Source organism: Heliangelus exortis, chromosome 14, assembly GCF_036169615.1.
Source record: "Heliangelus exortis chromosome 14, bHelExo1.hap1, whole genome shotgun sequence".
Classification (NCBI taxonomy): Eukaryota; Metazoa; Chordata; class Aves; order Apodiformes; family Trochilidae; genus Heliangelus; species Heliangelus exortis.
Window position 1 is genome coordinate 17,538,386 of NC_092435.1, and position 27,266 is coordinate 17,565,651.

Consider the following 27,266-nt stretch of genomic DNA (forward strand, 5'->3'; position numbering starts at 1 on the left):
GGTGACATCTTTAGGGTTTTGCCTCCATTCCTCTTGCTCCTCCAGCCTGGTTCCCCTCCCACTCTACCTGCATGGTGTCCCTGAACCAGCCCTCCTCCCTCACTGCTGCTTCTTCTCACCAGACTGGTCACATCTCCCTTTACCCTTCTGCCTGTCCCACCAACTTCAAAAGAGGCAGTGATGCTGCAATTCCAACTTTATTCCCAAGTGGAAAGCCCTCTTCTCACTTCCAAATGTACGCAGCCACTTGTTTTGTAGAAAGATGCTTTAAAGTAAAAGCATTTGAAAATCATCTGTTACTGGACCACAAGATGCTGCAGCCAGGTTCCAACCTGTAGCTCCTGGAGACCAACAAAAGCTGCTCAGGGACTTAATGGCTCAACACAAGACAAAATGCAAAACCTGATCCTATGAAATTCCCTTTGAAGAAGTCACAGAATTTTGCAGATGAATTGCAATCTCAGGTTGGATGCAAATGTCAGCCAGAGCCAGTCTGCCTCCATCCTCACTTGTTCACTGCTCTACTTGTGTCTCCCTCCTGCCCAAGCAGTATGTGGCACATTTTTGGGTTTTAGGAAGATACAACCCTGGAAGGGGCTTAAATATGATGGAGAAAGAAACAATTTGTTTCTGCTCAAACACGATGCTGAAGGATGCTGTGGTACAATTGAAGATAAATTATACAGAACTATCCTCCCATTTGCAAAATGATGGGGGTGTGAATAGCAGTAAGATCACACCAGTGATCAGTAAGATCACACCAGTGTCTGCCTAATAACACGGCCTGCTGGTTTTATGTGTCTTTATTTACAGCATCTCTCAGAGAAGAATGCAGAGTGCCTTCTGCAGAGCTCAGCTGTGCTGATCCCAGCTCGTGCGTGGAAATTCCCTTTCTGCTCAGTGATCAGTCCTACAGGTGCTGCTGGAAATGATTTCATTTAACCACATATTACACTTCTCCTTGAAGCGTGTTCCACAGGAAAATGTCACTGCACTGCTAAGCTAGGGAGTCACAACAGCTTGTTGTGGGGAGGAGTGCTGGAAAGATTTGGAAGGGAAGGGGATCTGGCAGGAGTCCCTGTCACAGGTAGCCCAGCTGGGGAGAGGCAGTTTCACTGCTGCAGGAGGCACTCCTCAATCACACACTTACCACCTCTTATTCAGAAATAAATCCTACATGGTCACTCAGTTTCAACCACAGAAGAATTCAGGAGCAAAAATATCCACCCAGCAGCCCTAATAATCCAGCTGAAGTTTCCCTAGATAATAACAAGAGAGATGGATGCTTGACAGAAGAAGATATTTATTGCAATATCACAACCACAAAAAATATAAGCAGAGGTCCTGGATGTATGAAAAGTGTTTTGCCATACAGAGTGTTATGTGTCTCCTGGGTTCTAAGTCATTTTTTGTCATTGGTTCTCCTCTTCCTTCTACTGAATAAACAATCCCAACAGGCTTCCCTGCTCCAGAGCATCTGTCCAAGCAAATCATATTTTCATTTATTTTCCCCCTGCCTAGGAGGAAATCTTTCTTTTCTATTAAAAGAGGGTTGCATGGGAATATTGGTCAATGGTCTATGAAATGAGAGAAAGGATGAAAGAGAAACTCTGTTGGTAATTTAGACAAAGATTTATCTAGAGCCATTCTTCTGGGTTTAGCCTCTCAGTAGCTGTCATTTCCCAAAGCAGAGAGGGAACAACATCATTATGGCTTTGTGTGTGCATGTGCATTGCTTCATTCTGCTGCAAAGAATCATCTGTGTGTCACGAATCCTAAAATGGCAGAATTTAATGGAAATGTAACCCCTGTCTATTGGGAAAGCATCCCCATTTTAGGGAGAAGGAGACTATGTCTGCATCCTAAGGATCTGGCTGGCCCCAGAGGACACACTGATGAGGGCTGTGAAGCATCCAGAAAGCTACAAATTTGTCACAGTATAAACTGTCACTTTGCAGAGGAAAACAGAACTGGCTGGTGTCAGGGGTGTTTAGGTAACAACCTGCAAAGGTACTGAGGCACATTCCAGCACAGTCCCAAAAAGAGCTGGCCTGGCACAAGGAAGAGGTAAAGCACTTAGGGATGGAGAAGGGGAGCCAGAAAAGCCAACAAAGCCTCTGTGTGGCTTCAATTAGAACTTCACTCAGCTTCAGCTCTCTCTGGAGTCAGTGGAAAGCCAGAGAAACCTCTAGAAGGTGATCTAAGACATCCAAGCTTTGCTTTTACTGTGAGTACCCCCCAGAGATTTGCATTCTCTTCGCCCACCTCAGACAAGCAGCCTGATATTCCACTGAGATGAAGACACTTGGGGGAAACCTAAAGCTGAACCTAAAGATGAAACTCTTCCTCCAGATTTGGCAGCATGTGTAACACTGGTACACTGCTAACAATGAAGGGTCAGGTCCCCCTTGCCTCTGGTGCTAGGGAATAATTACCATATGTATTAGAACTTGAAATTTAAGAGCAAAGCAATCAATTCTGAGCTTTGGTCAGTCCCAGATGATCAGCACTATAGTGCCTGTTCTGTAGGAAGCAGGAATTCCAAAGTTCAGCTATTTAAGGCATCCTCTCTTCAGGCAATGAAGGAATCTGGGTGTCAGCAAGAACAAAACAACCACCTCCTGAGAATCAAGGTCTCTTTAAAAAACACCCCCAGTTAGGAACCTAGAAACACACTCAAAGTCACTGCTGCAAAGACAGTGCTGCTCAGGCAGAGATCTTCTCCCTGGTGGCAATGCTGATGGGATTTTTTAGCTTCCTTGTACACTGGTGATGAATGTATAAGCAGATGCAGGGAACTTGATAGATCTTCCCATTTTTATCCTCCCTGTTCTTATTCATATAATTGTCTGGTCATTATTTATAACTCCCTGAACTATTTGCCTCAATAATTTTAAGTTTTATTTATACTCTGGGGGTTGAAGAAACAGAGTATAGTTTCTCCTGCAAGAAAAAAAGTCCAAATAATGTTTCTTTGAGGCTGGAATTTAATCTATTCTAAGTGGTGCCTCTGTTCCCTGGTGCTTTGCTTACTGGGGGTTAGCTCTCTGGTGCTGAAAATAGAAGGTATTTGAGCATTTATGTGCAAGTGTGTGTCTGCAAAAGCTCCAGAGTTCATCTAAAATGCTGGCAGAATGACAGAGCTCCCAACCTTTAGAGCTTCCAGCCTGAGGAACACACAGTGCTCTTCCCAGACAGAAGAAATGCAGCTCTAAGTCTGTCCCCTTTTCCACTTGGGAGCAGGGAGTGGTCTTTGTGCTTATGCAAAGAAAATGGCCTTGAATTTTCTTGAGGGTGTTGCTTACATCCTTGGTCTCTGGAGGTGCTCATTCCAGACGTGGGGGCAGTCATTCTGGGTGCTTTTGGAACCTTTAGAATTCTGCTGAAGTGTAATCTAGTGCACCAGGTGGAGCATCCTGCCTTATGCCAAAGGGAGAGAGACAAACCCAATCAGCTCTATCAGCCACATTACAGGGAACAGAAAACTGGAGAAACCTACCCCAGCTTCCAGGAGGAAAGAACATGGCCCAGCATAACCCAGTTTCACTCCAAAGGTAAGAATATTGCTGAAACCTACACTGGTGAGCAGGGCTGGGAAATCATCAGCTCTCTTGGGGCCAGCAAAGTGCTGTTAAAGCATCCAAGTTCTTTCAGAGAAGGATCCTGCAAGGCAAGTTAAGAATTGGATAGCATTTCTACCAGCTAATAGTCTAAGGTGAATTTTAGATCTCTGAAGAGGCTCCAGCTACATAATTGCAAATACTTGTTATTTTATCTGGACCTCCTAACTGTAACTTGCAGTGATTAAACTCAAATTCCCACCCCAGAGCTGCAGGAACACAGGTTTTAATAACAACTGCTAAATCTCAATACCACATTCAGCCACCTTGGTAATCTGTTCAAAAAAGCAAAACATCTGCAATCACATTATCAGCCAGCCAAGGGGCTGAAATCACCCGAGGGGCTATGCTGAGTTTGAAAGGAATTTTGCTTAAAAAGGAAGCTTTTATCATTGGGATGAAAATTTTTACAGCAAGTAGTTTCTGTAAAGCCTAACCACCCTCCTGAACAGCAATTGTTTTGTCTCTCTTCAATGTCTGAACAATTAAAAAGCTCCAAGTGGATTCTCCCCCTCCTAAACACAGGTCCAGTCCATTATTTAAAAAGATTGCTTCAGTTTATCACAATGAGCATAGAATTCTTTGTGCCAAGCACAACTAACACAATAAATACCCTCACCTTATATATATAAAAAAGCCCTAACACTATCACAGTCCCCCATGTGTCACCAGGTAACGATGCTCTGGAGCATCCTATGCTCTATCAGCCACCTGGGTGAGCCAGGGCAGGTTTTTTCTTTATGAATCAGACAAAGTTCAGATGTTGCAGCTGATCTTGCTGAACGTTTTCAGGTGGCTGAACTGAACCCTCACGGTGTTGTGATACATCCAGAAAAAAAAACCCAAAAAGAGACAGACTTGGTTTCCCATGGTTAACAGCACTGCTTGTGCTTCAGTTTTCATCCCTCAGAACCAAGTTGCTTTGAAAGTCCAACCCCCTGCTGGATGCCTTGCTGCAGTGTGAGGTTTATTCTGCACAGCCAGCTGTGGGATGGGCTGTCCCTGGGTGCACCAGCCTGTCCAGCCAAGCACACAGCTTGAAGGAATCCTCTGCCTCTCCCTAGCAGGTTCCACACTCACTTCTAAATGGTTTAACTCCTTTAACTGAGCCATTGCTGTATTACAATGATTTTAAACCTATACTGAAGAGGAGCTGAAACCAAAACAGGTCCACAACCTGAATTTGTGCTCCACTGGAGCTGCAGCCAGTGATGGAGTTGGCACATCACTCCAGCCAGCCAGGGAGATTTTGTCAATAATTCCTTTATTTGGGGAAGGAAGAGAAGAAAGTTTAAATAACAGCCTAACTTTAAAGCTTTTAATAAAGCTCCTGCAACTCCTGGGATTATATCAGCCTAGATCAAGGTCACCTTATCCAGATGTGTTTTGGGTTTGGACACAATCCTGCTCTTCTGTTTGATGCTCCCTGGTGCTGCAAAGGGGCCAAAATGGTGAAGTGCTGCTAAGGACAAGCAGTCTGATTCAGGCAGGGTACCTTTAAACACACATAACAGCTTCTGTTACATGCTAATGGTAGCACAGTTCCACTGCCTCATCTCACTCTGTCAACTTTGTGGTTGAATTATGGTTTTAATATCTTAGTCTCTGACTATGATTTGTTCTTTGTTGGGTTTTTTTCTCATCTGCACTTCGGAGTAATCCATTGTTGGAGACACTGAAGCTGGTTATAACAGCACATTGCAAAGAGAAAATCTCCTCACTCTTACAAATTATATCTACTTATGGATGTAAACACATTCAGAATCTATTAATCTTACAGAACATTTGAGTAAAAAATCCTGATAGAATAAACATACATCTTTACTCTTCATTTTTTGATTAAAACCAGCAGAACATTCCAGCCTAACACTTTCCCAGTTCACAGATTTTCATTATAACCTCCATTACAAATGCATCTTTCATTCATTCTTTACAATTATTTTGCTTTAAATGTTCTAGGATAAACACAGAAAGTGTAACATGGGATGAACATAGCCCTTATTTTATAAACAGTTCCCAAGGGACTACACATATGTGTGCAGCCTAATACATAAATAAGTATGCAGAGGATCAGAGTCTGTATTATTATTCCTCACTGAGAGAGGGCTATAAATGCACATTACTTTTCAAAATTCAAGAACAATCTAGCAGAGTCTTTTAAGCTGAGCTATCACAGGAGTCAGCAGGTGCTCTGTGCATGCAGAATTCAAAGGCTGATGGCCTCATGGCTGGAAGTGTTCCTTAGTTTGAAGAGTTTATAAAGGTAAATAGGTGCAAGAAATAATAGCAGAAAACTCCATTTAATACAGGGCAAAGGAAGGCTGGATGTAGAAATGTTCCTAACCAGGGGAATAAAGCTTGACAAGGAGCTCTCAGACCAGCCTAAACCCACACTTCTGTGTAGGTAACTTTCCCACCCACAGAATGTGCAAACACAGGGGGACAAAAAGGGGGACCCTAAACCTGCCTTCCACCAAACCAAACACTTTCCCACCACACATGGTGGGAAACCATGCCTGGTTTCCCTCTCCTGACTCAACATGCCTGACTCCCTCTCCATGCATCTGACCTGTTCCACAGTCCTGCCAGGCTGCCCAACTCTCCTCCTCCATGAACATTTTGTTAAAGAACAGAGGGTTAGGATGATTCAGGAGATTCCTTTGCCAACAGGAGGGGATTTTCAAGCAAAGATTGCCAGGGTCTCAGGTCCAGAGTGACTCAACATCCACTGCAATGTGAAGATACCTGATGCAATTCCAATCCAGCTGTGGAGAGCTAAATTCCTAGAAGTTTACAGGGGAAATAACCAAGGCTACAAGTTTTTATAACTTTCCACCTTAAGTATAATTTTTGAAAGCATATGAAGCTGAAGTAGCTGCAACAGAGTGGTACTGTAATGACACTTTGCCCATCAGGTTATTAAGCAGATGAGTCCATTTGTTTCTCTTGCTTTTAATTATCTTCTGTGGAGTCATTCTGGTTTTATGCTGGTGTAAAAACATCCCACTGTTTAATTTCCTTAAAGATTTTGCTTTCTCGTTTTTAATTTTACGAGGACTTTAATTTCCAGGTGTTTAAACCAGCAATGAAAGAAAAAGCAGCTCATCTAAGAACGAAATGGAATAAATTCAAGCTGTAGTTCAACTTTATGAGTGTTCATTTTCTTATACTGGCAATTCCCAGTCACCAGGCTCAGGCAAGCAAGCCTGGCACTTTTAACCATGTAACTACCACAGTTTGGAAATAATGAGAGACTTCTGCTTGTTATTGCTTAAGATTCAACAGAGGATGCATCACAAATGAGCTTTTAAGGAAACCAATTCTGTTACTCCTGCTAGCTGTGGCAATGACTACCATCACCAAAGTGAAATTATTGCCATTAAATTAGGAAACTAATTAGAATCAGATCATCAAGTTAATTTTCTGCTGGAGACTTGGTCTGCTTGCATGGGCTAGGATGATTTACCCCAGAGGGCTGAGCCAAGTCTGCCAGCTTAGGATATTTCTGATATTCAAGCTGCCTGGAAGCAGCTCAGCAGTTCAGGGAGGTTCAGAGGTGCTGGTGGCAGCTGGATCTGGGCAGCAGCTCTCCCTGAGAGGAGGGCTGGGAACACACAGATCTGGAAATCAGGCTCATGCCTGTATCTGGGCAGGAATCAGACTCTGTGCTACCTCCACAACCCCAAGCAGACATGGGGCCCTCAGCTGAATGAATGAACCAACACCAAAGGCACCATTTCTGCTTTTGATTGTGGTCTGCCTGTGCTTAAGCTTCAAAAATAGGGAGAGAATAAATCTCTGGTTCATGCACCAAGACACTAACTGCACTTGACAGCATTTGTGAGCTACTCTTCACACTGAAATCCTCTTTCCTACACTGGAAATCCCCTGTGCACGTCATCATTTAACCTGTCTGCCAAACTCAACATCAGCTGCCTCCTGTCTGTCTCCTTCCTCTGCAGGTGGTTCAGCAACTCAAAAGGTGCATAATTATTTCATAAAAATCCATCAGTGAGCTTATTAGACTTGGGAAACAAAGCAAAGGACTTTTTAAGTTCTGATTTTCTACACACTTGAGAATGCTGGGATATGGTAATTCACTCCAAATGATAGAATAACCACTTAGGTGACTTCTCATTATCAAAGTATAATAATGAAAAAGACAGTGAGTAAGAGGATGCACTTTGTCCCAGCATGAAGAGCTGCAGTTAGAATGCAGGAATCTCAAGTGTCATTTTGTCTGACCTGAGTCATCTACTCCTGATGCCTTTGGTTTCCCACCTGTAGTGGGGCAGCACCAATACTTGTTTTACATTTCTTTTGGGAGTAATTAATGTTTTGAATGACCTTCAAAATTATCTAATGAGTCAGTGCAAAATGGGTTCCTGGATGCAGATTTCATTTGGTTTTAGGGCAATTTTAACCACATGTGAGTTATATGCCTAACAGGAATCCCACCCTGTAACAACAAGGCCAAAAAGCCCACCAAAATTTACAAGCATGAGGTCCACTCTATTAATGGGACCTCAGCATTACCAATTTTAAAATTGTCTTCCTTTTATAAGCAACACACACTGCAGGGAATGATAGATTTACTTTATAGCTGAAGCATTGCTCAACACAGAGCCCAGCAGAACGTTCCACAAAGCATGGAGTGGTTTCTCTGCCTGCCTCCTGTCCCCCAGGACTTGGAGAATCAGCCATCTTCCAAGTCAGCTACTGCTAAAAATACAACAGCTTAACCAGTGCAGTGAAAATCAGTATTTAAGAGGCTGGATTTGTTGGCAAGGTCAGACTTAGACTGGGTACTCAAGTTCTCAAACATCTCCACACACACAGGAGAGTGGCACAACCTGGTTACCAAACTTCAGATTACTGTCCTCTTTCTGGGTTCTCACAGAACAGCCCCAGCAAAGTAAGAGAGAAGTTCTTTCTCCAAAAATACAATCACCCAAAAGAACTCACCTCTTCACCAGTAAGGAAATGCTCAGGACAGCACTGATACTCCTCTTCCAGGACCATGAGATTACTCAGAAATAAACCCACCTTCAGATGAGATTATAAAGATCTCAAACCAGTTTCCTCTAACAACCTACATAATCTCTCCTCTTTCTGAAGTAGAAATAATATGTCACCAGTAAGAATTATGAGAATAAAACCAGAAAGAATCTTGCTAATATGACTTACAGCACATGTAGGACACTACAAACAAGTAGAATCACAAAAGCTAGCTGAGGAACAAATAAATCCTGTCTTTTCACACCTGATGGATGTCTGATGGATTAAACTGAGCGTCAGTATGGAAAGCTGCAATTTCTAAATTAAGGCATTTTCTGTACTGTCAAAACAACTCATCAGTTTGAAGAAAAATTCTGAAAGATTCCCCAAAGACTCAACCTATTAGCAAAGAAAACTGATTAATAAGTCTAGTTTTGATCTGCTGAAAGTGTATGGTGTCTTTGCCTTCCCCTTCAAAAGCTCTCCTCACAGCAACACCCTGGGAATTCATCAGGATGGTCCACAGGGAAATCATTAAGCAGAAATAATAAAGGGGGATAAGAAAATGAAGAAAATCTCCAACATTTACTCTATTGGTTTCTGAGTTCTCCTCTTTCATATGAATTAATGCAATGTTCAGAGCAAAATAAACCAAACCCACCTAAGGGAAGGGTATTATCCCTCAGAAGCACAGTGACAGACCACTGGTCTTGAATGCCAATTATTTAATGCATCTCCTTGAAGGCACCTACAGTAACTCTGCATGGAGGGAAACAAAAATGAACCCCTGCAAACATATACAAGGATGCAGACAGAGATAAAAACCAACACCTTTGGCTCTAAAAAGCAATAGGATCATGCACTGGAACTTCCTGACTCTCACACTGCTGTTCTGAGCAGCAGTGGATCTATTCTGGTATAAAAGATCAAGACATTGGGAAAAAAGTGATTCAGTCCCACCTGACAGGATCTCAGGGCTGGGATCAGCAAACACAAGTGTTTTCAGAAATCAGGAAATCTGAGTCTCTGTGGCCACCTCTGCCACCTCATTCCTATGCACACTTCTGAGCTTCCATGGACACCAGACTCCAGCCAGACTCCAGCAACTTGAAGCAAAGAGCAATCCATTTCTTAATTAGAGATGTGAAATAATGGGAACTGAAATGACCATTTTAAATAAAAGCAAGCCCTAAACAATGACTTCCTGATGCTGCATGCCCTAGAGGATTTCCTTTGTAATATTTTCAAACTATCCACCCTCACTGATGGTTTATGGCATCTAGGTGCTACTTGGCAGAACTTCTAATGTCTGTGCTGATAAAGAGGAAAAATTTTATTTAATCTTGAACTATCAACAAATGCTTTGGAGTTTCTTAAGAATTCTTGCATCTGTCCTTCATATTTCCAGAGTTTAGCAAAACCACCTCAAACTACCAGCCTTTTTTGATATAGTGTAATGCTGAGGAGCATCTCATTAATGAGTCACATTAACTTTCTCCAGTATTGGAATATGGATTAATTCCATTGGCCTCACACCATAATTCTTCAGGTGGGTACTGAGTCTCATGGTGACAGCTCAGGTAGTTCTGCTGGCAACATTAATGAGATTATGATTATTTGAGAAACATCCCCAGCAAGTATGAATTCTTATGCAGCCCTCTGGTTAAAAGGGATATTACAACTTTAATGGAAGGAGACATCAAAAAGCAGTTACCCACACAAAGGAATTCAACAATTGTGTTTAAATTTAATATAACATAGCACAAAGAGATGAACTGGAGTAAAAGCCTCTCACTGCTTCTCACACAGTATTATTTATGGATCTATACAGGACCAAGTCCATGACATGAGCAGACAGAAAGCTTAATGCTTTCTGACACAACTGGGCTGAGCAGTCTGTTGTCACCCACAAATCCTTCAAAAAAAAACAACAAAAAACCCAAAAAAAATACTGGTTCAGATAATTATGCAGTTCAAAACTGAACTGCCTGGACACCACCAAGGGGAACCACAGTGATAAAATGACCCGTTTCAGTAAAGAACAGTGAAAAGAATTATCTGTATCCTGGGCTTCAAATCAAAAGCCTTTAATACTAGGATCACACTCTCCACTGAATAAATGTCAGGGAAATAAACTTGATAGAACAATACATTTTCCACGCTCTAAAATTATGAATTTTGAAAAGGACTGAGGACATGAAACTACAGAGACCTTAACCTCTAGGGAATAAATTCAAATACCAACCAGGTCAGTAATAATCTGATGTCAACTGTTACCACAAAAAAATGGACAATGATAAATAATGAACTATCAAGCTGCCAGGGAGATATTTAGGGGGAACTGAGAGGAATAACTGTGTGAGAATAACTGCTTTATTCTTCTCTCTTGTTCTCTGTGTATCACCTTGATTAGAATTTTAAAGAAAAGGTAATGTTTCTCCCAGCCCTGTTTCACCATCACTTATAATCCAGAGCATGAAAACTCTCAGCCTACCTCTTAGATCCCTTCAGATACTGATCTTGTTTAGCTTGGGTGCTCAGTAGGTTGTTTGCCACGTTACTTTCCTGAGAAGGAAAAGACAACATGGAGCAATCAATGGAAGGTGACTGGCTTGGAGAGGTTTAGTACACATTGCAGATTTTTCTGATGTAAATGGCATATACTTTCTGAATTACACTTTCCTCCCTCTGTAGTGTTGACAGCTGAAGTTTTATTGATATTCAGCTGCCTCTCACTTCCAGCAGTATGGAAAATTACCCTTTCCACTCACAGTTGCCCACCTCTCTGATCCCTACTATAATTTCTGTGGATGGAAAATGCAAGAGAAATGTTTGCCACGTGCATACTATTTTAATTTCTTGTAGGTGTAAATGAAACGGCCCAGCACCACACAGTTCACTCTCCGCAGAAAGCAGTGAATGGCTGAATCTTAAAAGCATCTTAAAAACCTGTTTATTGCACTGCATTTTACACTCCACCACATCCCTGCATTTATTTACTCATCTGCCTTACCTCAAATCTGCAACACTGGGGATCTCACTCATTATTTCTATGATTATGCTTATTATAATAGACTCATTATGTCTATGATTATACAACTTTCTTTGTATTACAGCTGTAGCTGCAGCACTCAAGAGTTTCTTTTTCGTGAGAAATCTGCAAACATCATTTGCTGCACTTCATCAAACACCAGAGATCTCTGTCCTGAATCCATCCAAATCCAGCACCAGGGGCTCTGGAGGATAAAATACCTCAGGGATTTCTCTCAGACAGACAACACACTGCACATCCCAGAAGAACTGAGCTTTTCTCGGTTAAAAAAACCCCAGCAAAATAAACCCAACATTTCCCTGGAAGAACAAAAGTGGCATTAGCTCACCTGAACTGTCAATACTCAACCCAGGCCCAGTCTACAGAAGAGCTGCTTTTACTGCCCTGTACCTATCCAAACCGCACCTCAAGCTAGCGATTATTTTTGCATGAAAATACGAACTTCTTGCACCTGATTACGGCAGCATCCAAGGCACAGGTGAGGTACCAAGGCTGCCCACAAAGTCCCGGCCACCTCACCCCGAGCCCGGCCTTCAGCACCGGGCCTGCCCCGCCTCAGCCGGCACCTCCGGGGCCGCAAGTCCAATCTATTAAAAAAACAATCGACTCTTTAAAATCAATCTACTATTTGAACCAAGGGTTTTCCTCTACCTCTGCCTCCCAGGCAGGACGTGAGGAGACGAGGCGGGAAGGGGCGGAGCCGCCCGCCCAGGGAACCGGCCTTCCCCTCAGGCGCAGCGCGGCGTGACGGACCCGGGGCTCAGAGGTTCCCGTTTCCCGCTCCCCTCACTCGGAGCCTGGGGGTGCCCTTCCCGGTTCTCTCACCCGGAGTTCGGGGGGGCCCTTCCCGCTCCCCACGGCCGAAGCCCGGAGTCTTTCCCGCTCCCCTCACCCGGAGCTCGGGGGGACCCTTCCCGCTTCCCTCACCCGGAGCTCGGGGGAGCCCTTCCCGCTCCCCTCGGCCGGAGCCGCCTCCCCTTGGGGTGAGTCGCCCTGTGAGGGGAGGGTCCGGTGCAGGGTGTCAGGAAGGCTTCGGAGGGGAGCAGGGAGATGGGATCGGGGTGTGTGAGAAATTCCCCGCCTTGCGAGCAGCCCCTGGGGGGGCACTGGGGGCAGGCCGGGGGTTGGTGCGGTGCGGCCCTGTGGGGAGGTGGCCTCAGCCTCTGGCTTGTCTTGGAGGTTTTGGTTTTTTCCTCAAAAAAAAAAAAAAAAAAAAAACTTTTCGGTTAACGCTGTGTGGTAAATAGTTTTGCAGGCTTCAAGTTTTCAGCCTGGAAAGGCAGGATTTTGAAGTTTCAAAAAAAAACCCAAAAACAACACGGGAGCGAAGTGCCAACAAAAGGAGACCCAGCCTCATGTGCCGCTGGGTTTTACCCTTTGTTTCGGTCCTATGCCCAAAGTGTGTGGAGAAGGAGTTCTTCACAGGCTGTAACTTGGTGGAAATGTCAGTTTTCCAGGTGTGGGCTGTGTTGCAGTCACATTTTTGCCCACGGAGCGGATGGAGCTGCTTCTCCTGGGCTTTTCCTCTGTGGTGCCTCTGGTTTCCAGGGACATCCCTGCAGCCTCCTCTCTGCCTCTGTCTCTCCCTGAAGGTTTTGTCCCCGTGAGGCAAAGTCAGGCTCAGAAAAGCAGTTCCCACAGTTCTGAGGCCTTTTCACAGCCCTTGCAGAACCACTGAGCTTTGCTTCCTGTGCTCAGGGGGAATAAAAGCTGCCTGGCAGCAGATGCAACATTCAGGTTGGCTATAAACATGTTGTATTTGCTGTTCATAGGTATCCTTACAGCTTCTAAGTCACTGATCTGCTGATATTGTCACAGATGATATTTTTCACTGTGAAATTGGTTATTACCAGACATATCTGATGCTATGCCACGTCTCCAGTTCCCACCAGCCTTGTTACTTGCTGAAATTAATCTCACTCCTTGTGAGCACATCCTTGAGCTGCAACTTCTTAGCACAGCTATGGGCCAGAGAAGTGATTGCATTTCCCATTGTTTTTCACCAGTAAACCTTATTACACCACCACTGATTCTGTCTGGAGATTGTTTTTTCATTAACGAATTACTTAGTGTTGGAAGTTAAGATCAGAACAATTCTTTAATTTGGGGACCGTGTTAAAACTGAAAGAAAACCCTTGGACTTGGAAGTTTAGCACTACAGGTGAGGTTTGGAAGTCTAGCCTTGGGAAAGAAGCCCTGAATTTGCTTTAGGTTTTCACAAGGTACTTTGGCTGTGAAGTGGCACGCAAAGCAGGCATATTCAGTAGGGAAATAACCTTTAAAATGAAGTTTGCTAAAGCCCCAGTAACAAACACCTAAGGACCTGAATTTCATACCTGAATTTCAGGCCTGACAGAAAGTGCCTTTGTCTGCCCACTGTTGTCACACTTAGGTTCCTATCCTTCTGGTGAAGGAATCATGACTGTGGCTGCTGCAAGCATTTCTCCAGAGGGATGTTGCCCATCATTTTCTTTCCTTGCTTTAGAGGGTAGGGAAAAATTGGAGGAAAATTATTCTGGACAAAGCTATTTAGGTCCTTAAGTCAAAAGGAAGGAAAAGGGTAAAACAGTAGTAATAGTCTAGTACAAAAGGGTAAAATAAGGAAGAATAATCTTTAAAATAAATCCATTGTGGAGTTACCTAAGGTCTGTTTTGTTCCTGGAGCTTGAATCTGGAGAACTTGTATTTCTCTTCACACTGGGAGCATGAATCCTCATTTGAGAGGATCAGCTGGCTGATACTTCTTGTTTTAATTTTCTAGACAAAATCTAAGCAGAACAAGGAGGTTTTGCATTTCTGAGTGCTGAGACAGTCAACAGTCTGAAAGTAAAAAATGCCATTATTTTTATTATTATTTTGTTGTTGTTTCCATGGCTTGTTTTACCGGAGTGTTACTGTTACTCAGCACAGATGTGCCAGGCATGCTGCACAGAATTCTGATGCTCTGTGCTTCCCCAGGGCTGCTCATGGTGCCCAGCTCTGACCAGCTGAGGTGCTTTGAAGGGCTTGCCCTGCTCCTGGAGTTGTTGCAGAGGCTGCACTGGGGGTGTGCTGGGCCGAGGCAGCCCTGTGCTCTACATAATCCAGTTATTCTTCCTCTGAATTGGATCTGTGACATGCTGGTGTTTTTATTTGCAGCTCTGCACCATGGCAACTGGAGTTACAAAGTGCTGGCAGTGAGAGAGTGACCCAGCTGAATTGTCCCTCTTCCTCAGGGGCTTTGGAGTTGGCAGCCCCACACCACACAGAGCTGAGCTGAGCCTTCCAAGTCAGTGCAGGGGCCCCGTGAGCTGGCAAAAATAAAAAAGTGAAAATTGTGTTCTCATTGTGCAAAGCAACAGAACCTGGGTGTGCTGACTGGGTCTGGGCTTTGTGCTCTCAAGGTTTGCTGACAGCTGCATTCAGCAGGGTGTGATTTGCCCATGGAAAACCCTTCCTTGTGATGCTGAAATTCTGTTGCCACGTTGAAAATTCTGAAGGGTACCTTGACTAAGTTGGCAGTCATGACAAGTAGCTGGGTTATAAAATAATCCTTCCAAGGGCACAAGGAGAGAGTTCTAGAACTGAAAATACTCAGGGTGGCTGGATAGCACCTTATGGGTCCATCAGATGGGTGATGAAGAAGCAGACAGGAAATTGCATTAGTGTCTTGTTAGGTCTCTGTGGGGTTCTCTGTCATTCTTCTTCATTCTCCTCTGATCTTGGTCTGGAAAGCATTGTGAGGACTTGAAGTGGTAATTATTTTTTTAAATATTTTTTAGTTTAGGAGCTTGTCAGCATGTATAAACACTATAGCTTTAAAGATTAGCTAGAGCACTTTAAATATACTTTAAAATAGCACTGTAGTTATTAAGAATCTTTTAAAATACTATTTAGGCATCAAGTCCCAACAATGCAGGGCAAAATTTGTTGCCAGTAACTCTACCTGAGTGCAAACCCTGTTTATCCTTGCACAAAATGTGGCATCAGATATTGGTACTTCAAAAATCTGAATCAAGAGATCATTGCCTTGGGGTCAGCTCATGCTACACTGATGTAGTTGATCAGTGTCTAATACATTTAACTTGTTTGCTTAAAATGTTTGTTTTTTACTAATGATACTTTTAAACAATCTTTTCTTTTCTGGAGATAAGAAGTTGTATGTTGTGTTTTGGGGTTTTTTTCCTTTTTTTTTTTTTCTTTTTTTTTTTTTTTTTCTTCTTCTTTCTTTTTTCATTATTCCATATCTGAGCATTTAAATCCTTATTTCTGGCATCAAGGATTCTAGGACATACTAGGAGGGGTCCTTGCTGTGTGTATACAGGTGTTTTTAGTAAGCACTTTTTATCCTTACAAGCTTAATGTTTCATAAAATTATGGAGTCTTCTGAACACTACCAGCTTAACAAGAAACTAGGGAGTAATTCAAAGGCAAAATATTTTGGGAAATTGATATGCTGTGATGTATCTCTTTCAAAGAACAGCATATATAAATAATAAAAACTCTGGAAACCCTGCCATGCTGGTGGCCCTGTAGGGACCTGTGATTTCCTTGCATAACCCCAGTCCATGTGCTGCTAGAACCCTGAAAGCAGACAAGTCAGGTGCTTCTTGGGTGTGCTCAGCATGTTGAAATTTGCCATTTGTGTCTTGCTTGTCAGTGGCAGCCACTTTTCAGTGGCACTCTGAGGTCTCCTGTCTTTTTCCAGCTCTCCTTTTCCACATCTTTGCAGTTTCCTCGGTTTCTGCAGGACTGGAGCTGTGTGGGAACACAACTGGGAGCTCCCACAGATGTGTTTTATTTCCCCTGCCTCCACATTATTTCTCACTTGGATCTTGAGACCTGAGCTCCTTGCCACAACTCAAGAAGCTGTGCAGGGCTGAACAGAAGGGATGGGGCAGAGGGAGGGAGGAGGTGGATTGAGGTGAAGTTCTTATTACAGATAAAACTGAATGTGTCAAAAGCTCTGAGCTGTAGTCTCAGGTTTTCTCAGTGTATCCTGAGCTGTCTTTCAGTGGGGAGGTGAGAGATGAGCAGTATGAGATACTCAAGGGGTCAGAAGGTTGCTCAGCATTCACCCTGAAATCACTGATGTCATCTCTACAAACCTATGGCTTGGGGTCTCTTTTTCCTCCCCAGGAGAAAAAAAAAGTGTCACTTTCAAAGGGAAGATCATTTGCCTTCCTCTTTGCTTTTCTGCAGACTGGCTTTCTTTACAGCCTGGGTTCAAAAAATGCCTTTTCCATTGCAGAAAAAAATGCACTGGGAGCAGTCTGAAGGAGAGGGTTCTGCAGCTGCAGGAGGAGATGTGATGGGAGAATGGATTGGTCTGGAAAATGAAGAGGGCAGAGTTAAGCAAGACAAGTCTGACAGAAAAACTCATGCTGGTGAGTTGAGTAACTTTAGCAGAGGCTTTAATTCTTGTTGCTTTTGAAAGGGGATGTAAACTTTTTAACGAGACTTCAATTTTATATACAAGCTATTAAAGTCAAGCCAAGTAATTATCCCATCTTAATTAGCCAGGTAATTAAGTACAAAGTTTCTCTTTTGCTTTCTGGGAAAGCAGTTTGGCTCCCATGACACACATGGCTTTGATGCTCCTGACATAGTGATGTTACCCTGGTGATGCATTATCACAAGATCTGGATAAACACAAAGAAAACCTATCTATGACTTAAAATTAACCATATCCTCAACATTTTTCTGGGCTGTTTAGTTTTTCTCTTCCTTCTGGCTGTACAGGTGCTAGGATTGCAGGATTTCTCTCTCAAATAACCCCCATGATTTCAGAATTTCCTGTGTGAAATGTTTTTCCCCCAGTGAATCATTTGTGTTAGCTGGTGAATCACTGGTTTGCCATGTTTTAGTTCCTTTCCCGAGCTGAGGGAGGCAGCAGGGTGCCAATTTTGGCAAGAATAATGGAGCAGCTTTAACCAACACAATGATGTAGTGGATGGAGGAGGAGAGGGGAAGGGAGGGAGGGTGCAGTTTGCATGTCCTGGTTATGCAAGCAACTGCAAGAGCAGATGGTGGGATGCAAGTCCTGCTTAAGTCTTTCAGAAAAGTGGGTCAGAGATACTATTTTTAATTAAAAAAAGAGCAAGAAAGCTGTAGTTGAGCAAAAGATAATCGAAGCAAAAGGAAGGGGAATCTTCCTCAGTGTGTTTGTACATGAAAAGTTGAAGGAACTCAGAAGTTTTGGAGGTCACCTGTAAGACTGATTACCTAGGGACATCCTCCTGCCTAGGTGCTTCATGGCACTGCATTTGCATACAGGCATCTTCCAGGTGTCCATATTATCTTAGAAGAAAACATGACTTAAGATACTTTTCAGGCTATTCTTAATTGTATAGCTCATTCATAACAGTGGTGAGTCAATGTTATGAGTTCCTGACTCATCTTCAGCATTTATCTGTCTATTACTGGTTTTCCAAGACTGCCATATTGTCAAGTGAGAAGACATTTCATGGAGATGATCTCATCTGTAGTAGAGAGGCTTCTCCTGCTGAGCTCCTCTGAGACTCTTCCTAAAATACATCAGAATCTTGTGACTCTTTGATTCACAGAGAAATGGAAAAGGAGGGTTTCATTGAAGGAGTGGTATGTTGAGAAAGTTCTCCATCTCTGCAGGGCTTTCCCTGGAGAGTTAGCCTGGGGAGGATTTGATCTTAATCAACTGGAGATTTTTGTTGTTCTGCCTTTGGTTTATGGACTTGGAGGGGAATCTGAGTGGTCCCTCAGTTTCCAGTAGCAAGTTCTTCTTGTGTCTGATGCATGAAGTGACAGCTGAGCACTTGGCAGGGACACTGTTAGGGTGCTCCCAGCTGCTGTCCAGGGGAAGAGCTGTTGTCTCCCTCATTTTGGTGGAGGCTGAGGGCATCCTTCACCATGCAGGAGGAACTTAGCTGCCTTTAAATTCATGTTTGTAATAACTGGCCTGCTATTTCAGGCTGGTTCTCTCAGCTCTGGGTTATCTGCAGCAATCTTTCAAGCACTGTGCTTGCTGATGGGGCTGTCAGCCTCTTCATCTCAGCTGCTCTGCTCAGTTGTACAAATGCAATTTAGATAATTATGAAAATGTTATCTCTGAAACGCAGAGTTAAAATCTTTCTGAGGAGTAGTTATCACTTGCTGCCTTCCTAATTATCTCTCCTTTAACCATTTTACATTTTTGCTCTTAAAATAGAGCATTAGTAGAGCATAATAACACCAAAATGCCTGCCTATTTTCCTATTAAATCCAAGTTAGGCATCAAAGGGAGAGGAAAGTCAATAAAGGCTGCCTTTATTTTTCTCCCTCCTCTCATATAGATTTAAAATGTCATACTTAAAGTTTGTAGTTGCATACAGAAAGCAAAAATCTATGTAGGTCATTTGGTTATAAAGCACACAGCAGGGCTCAGAATGTAGACATGGAGATGAGCTTATCTGCTCTGGTACACACTGAGTGCTTCTGTCTTCAGAGCAGCTCCTTGGTCCAGCCTGTGCTTTGTGACCTTTTTATGACACATGACTCTGACTTGATGTCTGTTCTGGTGTCTGGTTTTGCTGCTCTTGTCACCTACTCCTGCTTTATTCCTTTTCAGTGAAGAGGAGGGAGGGATGCAGGACTTGGGGCAACCAAGCATCAGCAAAATGTTCCTCTGGAGCAGTAATTGGCCCTGGCAGGGATGCTCTGCAGGCAGAGGTGCAGTGACATTTCAGTCTGGCACTACAAGTGCAGAATGAGCATTCAGGCATGGCTGGGTCAGGGCTGGGGAGGAGGGGATGTGGAGAAGGCAGAAGAAATAAAACCAACCCCCAAAGCAAGAGCCTGCATCTCCTTCCACTCTGCTGCAGGACAAGTGAGCCTCCTGCACTCAGAAGAAAATCTGAAAGTGTAACTGGTCCCTGTGCAGTTGGAAGAAGAACTTTTGAGGATTTCACTCTGTGCTGAATTTTCTCACCATTTTTGTTTTTGTTTTGGTGCAGCTGCAGCCTTTGATAATTTTTATTCTTTCTGAGCTTCTTTACTCTTAACCCTGCAGGTTTCAGCATTGCTGGTCTCTTTGCTAGAGTTCCTTCTCAAGTCTGTAGGTGCAGCTGAGCAAACGGGTGGGTCTGTGGCAGCACACAACTCCTGCACTGTTAGAAACCAATTCTTAATTAAATTAGTTCTATGTGCAACACAAATGAATCCATCAGTATTTCATTAGAGCATTAAACCCAGCAGTGGCACATGCTACACTGGCTTACAGGGATTCTGCATTGCAATTGTGAGAAAAATAACTTAATGACTGAGATAGTGGTTTCCACTCAGCTGTTTATAATCCTGCCAAAGGAAAACATTTTTGTTAATTTGCATTTTAAAGTGGTTTTAGTTTTTATTCAGCTGTCTGTGAAGTCACTGAAAATGAGTGAAACAGTCTGTATGGGGGGGCTTGTTTAGAGGAAATAATCATTCTTTCCAGCTAAATTGGCAGTATCATTTGTTTCTGAATACTTAAAATAAACTGACCATAGCTTACCTGTAGAGTCATTGTTAGTTGCCTGGCTTTTTTTTGGCAGTAGGGTCCTGAGAGGGGGAGGCAGTGTTAGCATTATTTACATGCAAAGGTATTAATGAGCTTTCCACTAATGCTTGCTTTAATGTTTTGTCTCCTTCTCATTTCTCTTTTAATTACACACATTGAAGTGTTCATTTGAGCTTCAGTAGTTGCATAAAAGTTCAATCTGGGTACTGAAAGTAGAGTGGTGGTCTCCCCTGTGTCAGTAGCTGAAAACTCTGGTACTCTGCAGGCCCTGTGGTACTCCCCATTTTCCTTATGTGCTCATGGAATACTGAAATTGTAACCCAGCTGCTGGTGTGAGCTCAGCTCTGCTGATTGGCTGTGTTTAAGCTTATGGAAAAGCTCCCACTAAGCAGAGAATGAAGTTGTAAATCCATCTGAAATATAATCTCTTGGGGCTTATTGATCATTCCATGGCACTGGGAAGGATAAGAGAAGATGAAAGAGTGAAGGGTATTGTTTGAACAAGGTCATAAAAAGAATTTGGAAATGATCATTGGAGGCCTAGAGGGAAGTATTTTCTAATATAATTGCATTTCTTAAAAAAAAAGAAAAAAAAAGCCTAACTAGAGGTTGTAGAATATACTTGAGGTGTTCTCTGGGGTTGCTTCAATAGACACTGCCTCTAATTCTTCAGTGCCTTGTAAATTGCTCCTTAGCTACCAGATGGGTAGTGCTCTTTTTGGTCATTTTGCTTTGGGAAGTTTTGGGTTGGAAGAAGCTAAATCTCTGTAAGCCTGTCACTGAAAATCAGTTGTTTTCATGTCATAGCATTGAAGTACTTGCTTTACTGATGCACTTGTGTTGTTTCAGTAAGTAGTCCTCATTCTTCAGTGGTCTTATCCCCTCCCCTCCTTGGAGACTCTCTTAGAGACTTCTTTTGAGCAGGTTCCTGCAGTTATCACCCAGAATTTTATTTAAATTCTGCACTGCTCTTGTTACAGTCATTGCCTCTAGGTTTGACACTGGGCTTGGGTTTTTATTAGATAGGGTGAGGTTGTGCAGACATAAGAGCAGCAGTTCTTCTCTTACCCAGTAATTGATGCTTTTGTTTTGCTGCTCTGTGCCTGACAGAAAGGACTGAATTATCAGGCAGAGAACTGGATGCTCTTCAGTCTTTTTGCACTGTGAAGATAAGAAAAATGCAACAGCAGCTGATCCCTGGGCAGGGAGATGGTGGCCAACCAAGAAAGCTGGAGGATGGACCCATGGCACAGAAACCACAGCCAAGTGACCTGAACTGCACTGTTCCTGAGCAGCTCATGAACAGACTTCACCTGATAAATATCAGAGAGACTCTGAAACAGGTACTGCAAGGAACCAGATGCAGGTTTTGCCTCTGCTTTTTGGGAGAAGCACTGGGAAAAAAATAAAGCTGTAATGTAAGGATCAAATCAGGCAGACTTTATTGCTGCCACACTCAGGCCTCTGAAGGAGATTTTTTGATTGATAACTCAAGCTTTATCTTTTCTCATCCTTCTGTTAGACATTCACTGCAGCTGCAGAGCTGTTGCTAGTAAATAATTGAATGATTGTAAAATATTATCTGGTGATAAAATAATAATTTGTGTGGCTGAGCAAGGCTGGGGTGGTGAACTGTTGCATCCCACAGTAAACCCTGGAATAACTGAGGAGAAAAGCCTTGTTTCCTGGTTACATCTGCACCTGCTATTTATAGAAAGTATTCTGCATATTTTTTTTATTGTGGAACCTTTGTGACTCCACTTTTAAAAGTGTTCCAAAGGTAGAACCTCCCAGCTTTTCTAGGCAGGAGGTAATACAAAGAATTAAACGTGTCCACTGGAATTTTGGTTACACCACTTCCTTTATGAAGAAGCATCTGCATCATCTTTACACAATTCAAGGTGCTTTTCTTCTTCTCCCAGCCCAGTGGTTTATATTTCCCCCCCACAGAACAGGCATTCTTACACAGCTCCTCCCTCCAGCTCTACAGCTAAAAGCTTCCAGACTGGTAGGGGTTTTTTTTTGGGTTTTTTTTTTTTGGCCAGTGGTACTGGTGGTGTTGCTCTGTGCATGCAGATGGATTTGAATATGTGGTGCTGTTGATTTGGGTAGTGACTGTCACCTGCAGGTGCCTTTATCCATAAATCTGGGCCTTGGCAAGTGCCTCCACTTTGTTAGAAGCCAGCACAGAATGTCTGCATCTGGGAAAGGATTTCTGATAAAACAAAAAATGAGCTTTGAATAGTAATTACAGTCATTTGTTTTGTCTTATCTCTATCACATTTGCTGCCTTAAATTTATTGCTGTGCAGCACAGTAAAAGTGATAACATATTCCTCTGCAAAGCCTGTGCCAGGTGAGCAGGGAGTGAGCCTTATGAAGTCAGTTTGGGTGTGATGATTGTTCCAGGCTTTCTGTTTGGTTGAGTTGTCAGGAAATTCCAGCAATCTGCACCCTTTTGTTGTTAACCAACCCACCATCCACGTTTGGTAGGATCTTTACTGCCTCTCTGTTTGTTTCACAGCGTGGTAATATTTTTCTAAGAAATGTAACTTTGCTCTGTCTGTTTGCTTTGGTCTTTACCTCCTCATAACATTTGTATGCAGAGGAGGAGAAATCAAGGAAGGAGGCTAAGAGGCTTGAGGCATGGCTTTGTAGGATTGATTCCACTGCTTTTGCATTTATGTAACCAGATGGAATCTGTGGAAATTAAATCAGAAATAAGTATTGATATTTTATAAATGCACAAATACTGGGATTTGTGTAATGCTGTTAAATATGCTTAAGGTTTCATGGTGGATTAACTATAACAGGAATTAATAAGCAGTAATGTTTATCTTACAAAGAAAACTGTGTAATTTTATTTGTATTCTGACTCAGAGCTGCATCTAGGTATTTGAACTAATTACTTCAAAGCTTATTTACCCCTTAGAATTTGTCAAGGTAATCATAACACCTGTGGTGGGTGTTTAAGGCCTTTTTTGACCATCACAGTTTCTGTAGACAAAGTCAGTGATGTCTGTGCAGCTTCAAACATCACACCACAGACATTGCTCATTGCATCAGAGTTTCCTCTCTCAGGTGGCAGAAGCTCAAATCCATGATTCTTCTGTGTGCCCTGACTGTCAAGAGAAGGAAGCAGAGTTGGCCAAGATCTCCTTCCTCAGACGGAAGAAGTTTCTCCTGAAAAGTGCTTTAACCCAACAGAAACTGGAAGAGCAGATGTATTCCAGAGTAAGCAAATGTTGTTTTGTTCTTTTTTTTTTAAAAAAAAAAAAAAAAAAGTTGTGGTACCTTTTGTACAGACTGCAGCTACAGAATCTGTAAGCCAGATTTCTTCCTGATTCATCCTTCTGAGGATCTGGATGAAGTTGCCAAGGAGAAATGGCCAGAATACAAAACCAAGTAATCTCCAAGTTTTATTTTCATTTCAGGATGTGCTTACGCTTCTGGGAGAAGCCTTCAGAAGCCTTCCCAAACCTTCAGAGGATCCCAGGAGCTTATGGCAAAGGCTGAAAGGTCAGAAAATGTACATCCTTAAAGCAGGAAACATAACTCAAGGACATCAAGGCCTGGGAGAGTTTCCTGTGGGCAGTTGTGTGCTGAATGCCAGGGGCTGTGGACATGACCCCTCCTGCCAGTGATGAATGGGGTGGGGGCTTAATATTCTTGCAGAGGGAAGCAGATACTCCCAGCACTGCACCTGGGCTTTGACTCAACCCTTCATTCCCCCTCAATGCAAATGTTGCAGTGCATTGTAATCCAGCACCAGGAGCTTCTCCAGTAGAGAAACCAACGCTTTCTATTATTAATCTGACAAGTAATAAGTATTGTTTCTTGTGGGATTGCCTGTGGGATTTGGGAGCAGCTCACACAGCTGCTTCTATCCATAAGAAACAAATAATTCAGTTTTTGTGGGGCAGGGAGGTGAAATTACTGGGTTTGAGCTCAGTCTTTCCCCACTCTCTCGTGTTAAATTGAAAGCGAGGGCTCCAGGTGGAGGAGAAAAAGAAGGTGGCAAAGTAACTATAGAAGGAAGTAAAATGAAATGGGGTATTTTTAGAACTGAAATAATGAGACTACATAAGAAAATTAATCAGCAAGGCTGAGGATGCCAGCTGGACAGAAATGGTTATAAATGAATCCCAGAACCTGCATAGGATAAGTGTCTAGGAAGAGAGAAAAAAAACAACAGATGAAAATTGGAATAGGATGCTGAATGGAATTTGTTGTAATTTTCTGTCATTTTTAAAGATGCAGTCACTCTTTCAAATAATCCATCCAGGTTAAGGATTGGTATTGAGTACACATCCAGATAAAATGGCTTTGTGCTGGGGATCTCCATGGGACAGACAATGGAATGATCTTCATTGTTACCCCAGGAGCTCTGTGCTGCTCTGTGTGCAGCCACCTTCTGACCTCAGTGCATTGCCCCTGCAGCAGCCTTGGGGTGTTGGGCTTGGGGGAGTCATGAAGTGACTCTGATCCATCTCCAGTTCCTGACTTCTGTGCATTTGCCTCTCTGAAGGCTGTGGAAGTCTTAAAGGAATGTCCTTATCTAGGAATTTTTGCCATAAAGAAAACGAAATGAAATTTTGTTGCGTTCTCTTTCCCCATTCTGGGACAAGAACAGGTATTGTTCAAGTTGGTTTTATGTTTTATTCCTTTGTAGTTATTTTCTTTTGTGTGCTCTGTATTGTCCATCAGAGTGCTTGGGGGCTGCTAAGCATCTTGTTTTCACTCACAAATTAGTGGAGAACCTGAAAGGAGGTGCTAGGGGATGGAGGTGGCTACTCCCACCTCTGGTGGTGCTTAAAAACCTGCACTGGGAGCTGAGCCTGTGTAGGTCAATCCCTGAGTGCAAACACCAAGCATCCCGAGGCAGTTCAGAGCCCCTTGTCCTCCCTGCTTCCCCAGCAGTTTATTCTGGTGCCCTGTGAGCAGGAGGTTCAAGAGTCCCATGGCAAATATTCCCCTAAGAATTGGGGACTTCTGGAATTGTCACTGCAGCTTCCCCAGCGACCTGCGTAGTCAGTAATCTGCTGCTTGTTTCTCCCTGTTGCTCTGTAATCCTTAGAAATGTTTAAATCCCTTTTAAATCTCCTGCTGCCCAGCCTCAGGAACCTTTTCTTTTTGGATACTCCTTCCCTGTTCTTTGTGAGTCTGTTACAAACTGCTTAACACCAGGCAAAGGGTGCTCGTGGTTCCATGGGAACAGACGCTGAAGTCAGGCCCAGGAGTGGTGATCAGGAATTGAATCCTGTGAATATTTTAAATTTTCTTCCCTGTGGCCATGGCTTTCATCCCTTGTAATAACACAGAAAGTGGATTCCAGGAGTCTAATTATAGACTGATTATTTTTATAAGTAAAAAGACATTTTGGTATTTTTGCTTTTGATACTTAAGACGCTTTCTAGAAATACTCAGATTTCTTTGCAGCTCTGTTGTCAGGAGTATTTTATGTATGTATTTTTCTGCAAATACACTGAACTATGAGCTCAGTTTGGGCAAGGCATCTGACAATATTTGTCTGTCAAAGGCCACAGCACAGTGGCTTTGTTTGTTTGTTTGCATAAATGTTAGGAAGACAGTTCTGATAGCTCCTCTGAAAAAAAAATCAAATCATATTTTGCTGCTGCCTGTTGTGTCTATTTTCCTGCTGCTCACTCCTGCTTAATTTTTTTATCCAAGAATGGCTCTGAGATCTGAGTGTTTGTCTCCTGGTTTTTTTTGGTAGCTATTAGGGATGTGCAGTGGAATGAAAGATCTGAGTCTCTAAATAACTTATTTCATAATCCTGTGGTATTTGACAGCAGAGATCCAAAAAATTGTAACATAGGGAATGTAGGAAAAAAAACCCCAAACCAAACCAGAAGCAGATCTTTCGTCTTCCTCTTCACCCTTCTTTTCCCTTTTTCTTTCCTTTCACCCTTCCTCAGCAGCAGGTTTTTCATTTGATCCAAAGAAACACTAAGAACTGTGTTCAAGAAAAAGTTACTCATCTGCTCCCCTGTTGGTGCTTTGCTGGGGCATAAAAGGAGTGAGGTGGATCAAGGGTGATTGATGCAGCAGTGCAGAAACAAATCAGTCTGCTGATTAAAAGGACTTTGGAGCTCTTGGTTTCTGGGCTGCACACCTCATGTGGCTGCATGGTTAACCTGGGGAGTGATTTGTGAGGTAGTTCCCTGGTGTTCCCTGCTCAGGACTGGGGACAGGGGGTTTTTGTCTGCACATTGCTTGCTCTTGTGTGTGTGCTGATAGATGGTTCCCTGATGCTGAACTTCATAACTTTGGATAAACTCAGATTCCTCAAATTACTGTTCAACCTGTGGACTGCAGCACTGGAATTTTCTCTTCCCTTTGCCCCAGCTTTCTCTCTAAGGCAAAAAATTAGCATCTTGTTCCATGGTCTTGTTTCTAACCATCTGTTGGGCTTGGGATTTGTTTCTCCTCAGGGATGAAAACTTCCATCTCATTCAGAGTAGGCTGCCAGCACGTGTTTGGGATGAAGTTTTAGTGCAGTGATCTTGCCTGGATATGAAGTGGGAACAGAGACAAACACATCTGAATACTGATTTGCAGCTCCTGGTGAAATCTGGAGTCACAGAGCTGGTGGAGGTCACCTTCTCCAACCCCCTGCAAGGTCACCCTAGCTGGGACCTGACACCACTGCTCCTGTAACCCTTCTATTAATCTTACATCTTTTCTCTGAAGCTGTATTAAAATCTGAAAGCTTCACCCCCCTCAGGGTCACTGCCTTTCCAGAAACCCATCTCCCAGCCATGGTTGTGTTGTGTGGCAAGAGGCACTTATTGCTTTTTTTTTTTTTTTTTTTTTTTTTACCAGAGCCAGTTTGATCAGCTTCCAAGAAGAGGAACTGGACCTGTTTATTCGTCTTGGGAGCTGGACACAAAGGTTTTAATCTGGTGGCACTGGGGACAAGGCTTTGGTGCTGGGAGGGATTGTGTTCCCTGTGAAACTGTTACCTGACACAGCACCCAGGTCCTTCCTCAGGAAAAACCTGGACTGGAGCTTTCAGTGCAGTTACTCCAAATCATACATAGAAGAGGCTGGGAGAACATCCAGCATGTTCTTCTGAAGCATTC

At 43.0% G+C, this 27,266-nt stretch overlaps 1 protein-coding gene and 2 long non-coding RNA genes across 4 annotated transcripts in view; 1 reads left to right on the forward strand and 2 right to left on the reverse strand.

Moving 5' to 3' along the window:
• The window catches only part of LOC139802586 (uncharacterized), a 30,037-nt gene extending 17,639 nt beyond the window's left edge, over nucleotides 1-12,398 (reverse strand). For both annotated transcript variants that reach the window (XR_011728699.1, XR_011728698.1), the window contains exons 1-2: nucleotides 12,322-12,398; nucleotides 11,113-11,183 (exon numbers count right to left, since the gene is read on the reverse strand). This is a non-coding gene — a long non-coding RNA (uncharacterized lncRNA). The remainder of the gene's footprint in view (nucleotides 1-11,112; nucleotides 11,184-12,321) is intronic.
• LOC139802488 (uncharacterized) lies at nucleotides 2,509-9,367 on the reverse strand. The gene is made up of 3 exons (XR_011728657.1): nucleotides 8,586-9,367; nucleotides 3,578-3,663; nucleotides 2,509-3,416 (listed from the first exon to the last, which is right to left on the reverse strand). It is a non-coding gene; the product is annotated as an uncharacterized lncRNA (long non-coding RNA).
• A 112-nt stretch (nucleotides 12,399-12,510) lies between the features above and the next one.
• C14H8orf48 (chromosome 14 C8orf48 homolog) lies at nucleotides 12,511-27,266 on the forward strand. The gene is made up of 6 exons (XM_071757896.1): nucleotides 12,511-12,653; nucleotides 16,901-17,036; nucleotides 21,272-21,504; nucleotides 23,242-23,394; nucleotides 23,595-23,679; nucleotides 27,007-27,266. Exons 2-6 carry the CDS (start codon nucleotides 16,907-16,909, stop codon nucleotides 27,015-27,017), a joined length of 612 nt encoding a protein of 203 aa, XP_071613997.1. The 5' UTR covers nucleotides 12,511-12,653; nucleotides 16,901-16,906; the 3' UTR covers nucleotides 27,018-27,266.

What these genes read in the sequence shown, in the direction of transcription:
- C14H8orf48 (XM_071757896.1), top strand. Translation starts at nt 16,907, where the DNA reads ATGCACTGGGAGCAGTCTGAAGGAGAGGGTTCTGCAGCTGCAGGAGGA. An exon ending in TGACAGAAAAACTCATGCTG is followed by an intron (nt 17,037 to 21,271) that starts GTGAGTTGAGTA and finishes TGTGCCTGACAG; the next exon opens with AAAGGACTGAATTATCAGGC. An exon ending in TCAGAGAGACTCTGAAACAG is followed by an intron (nt 21,505 to 23,241) that starts GTACTGCAAGGA and finishes TTCCTCTCTCAG; the next exon opens with GTGGCAGAAGCTCAAATCCA.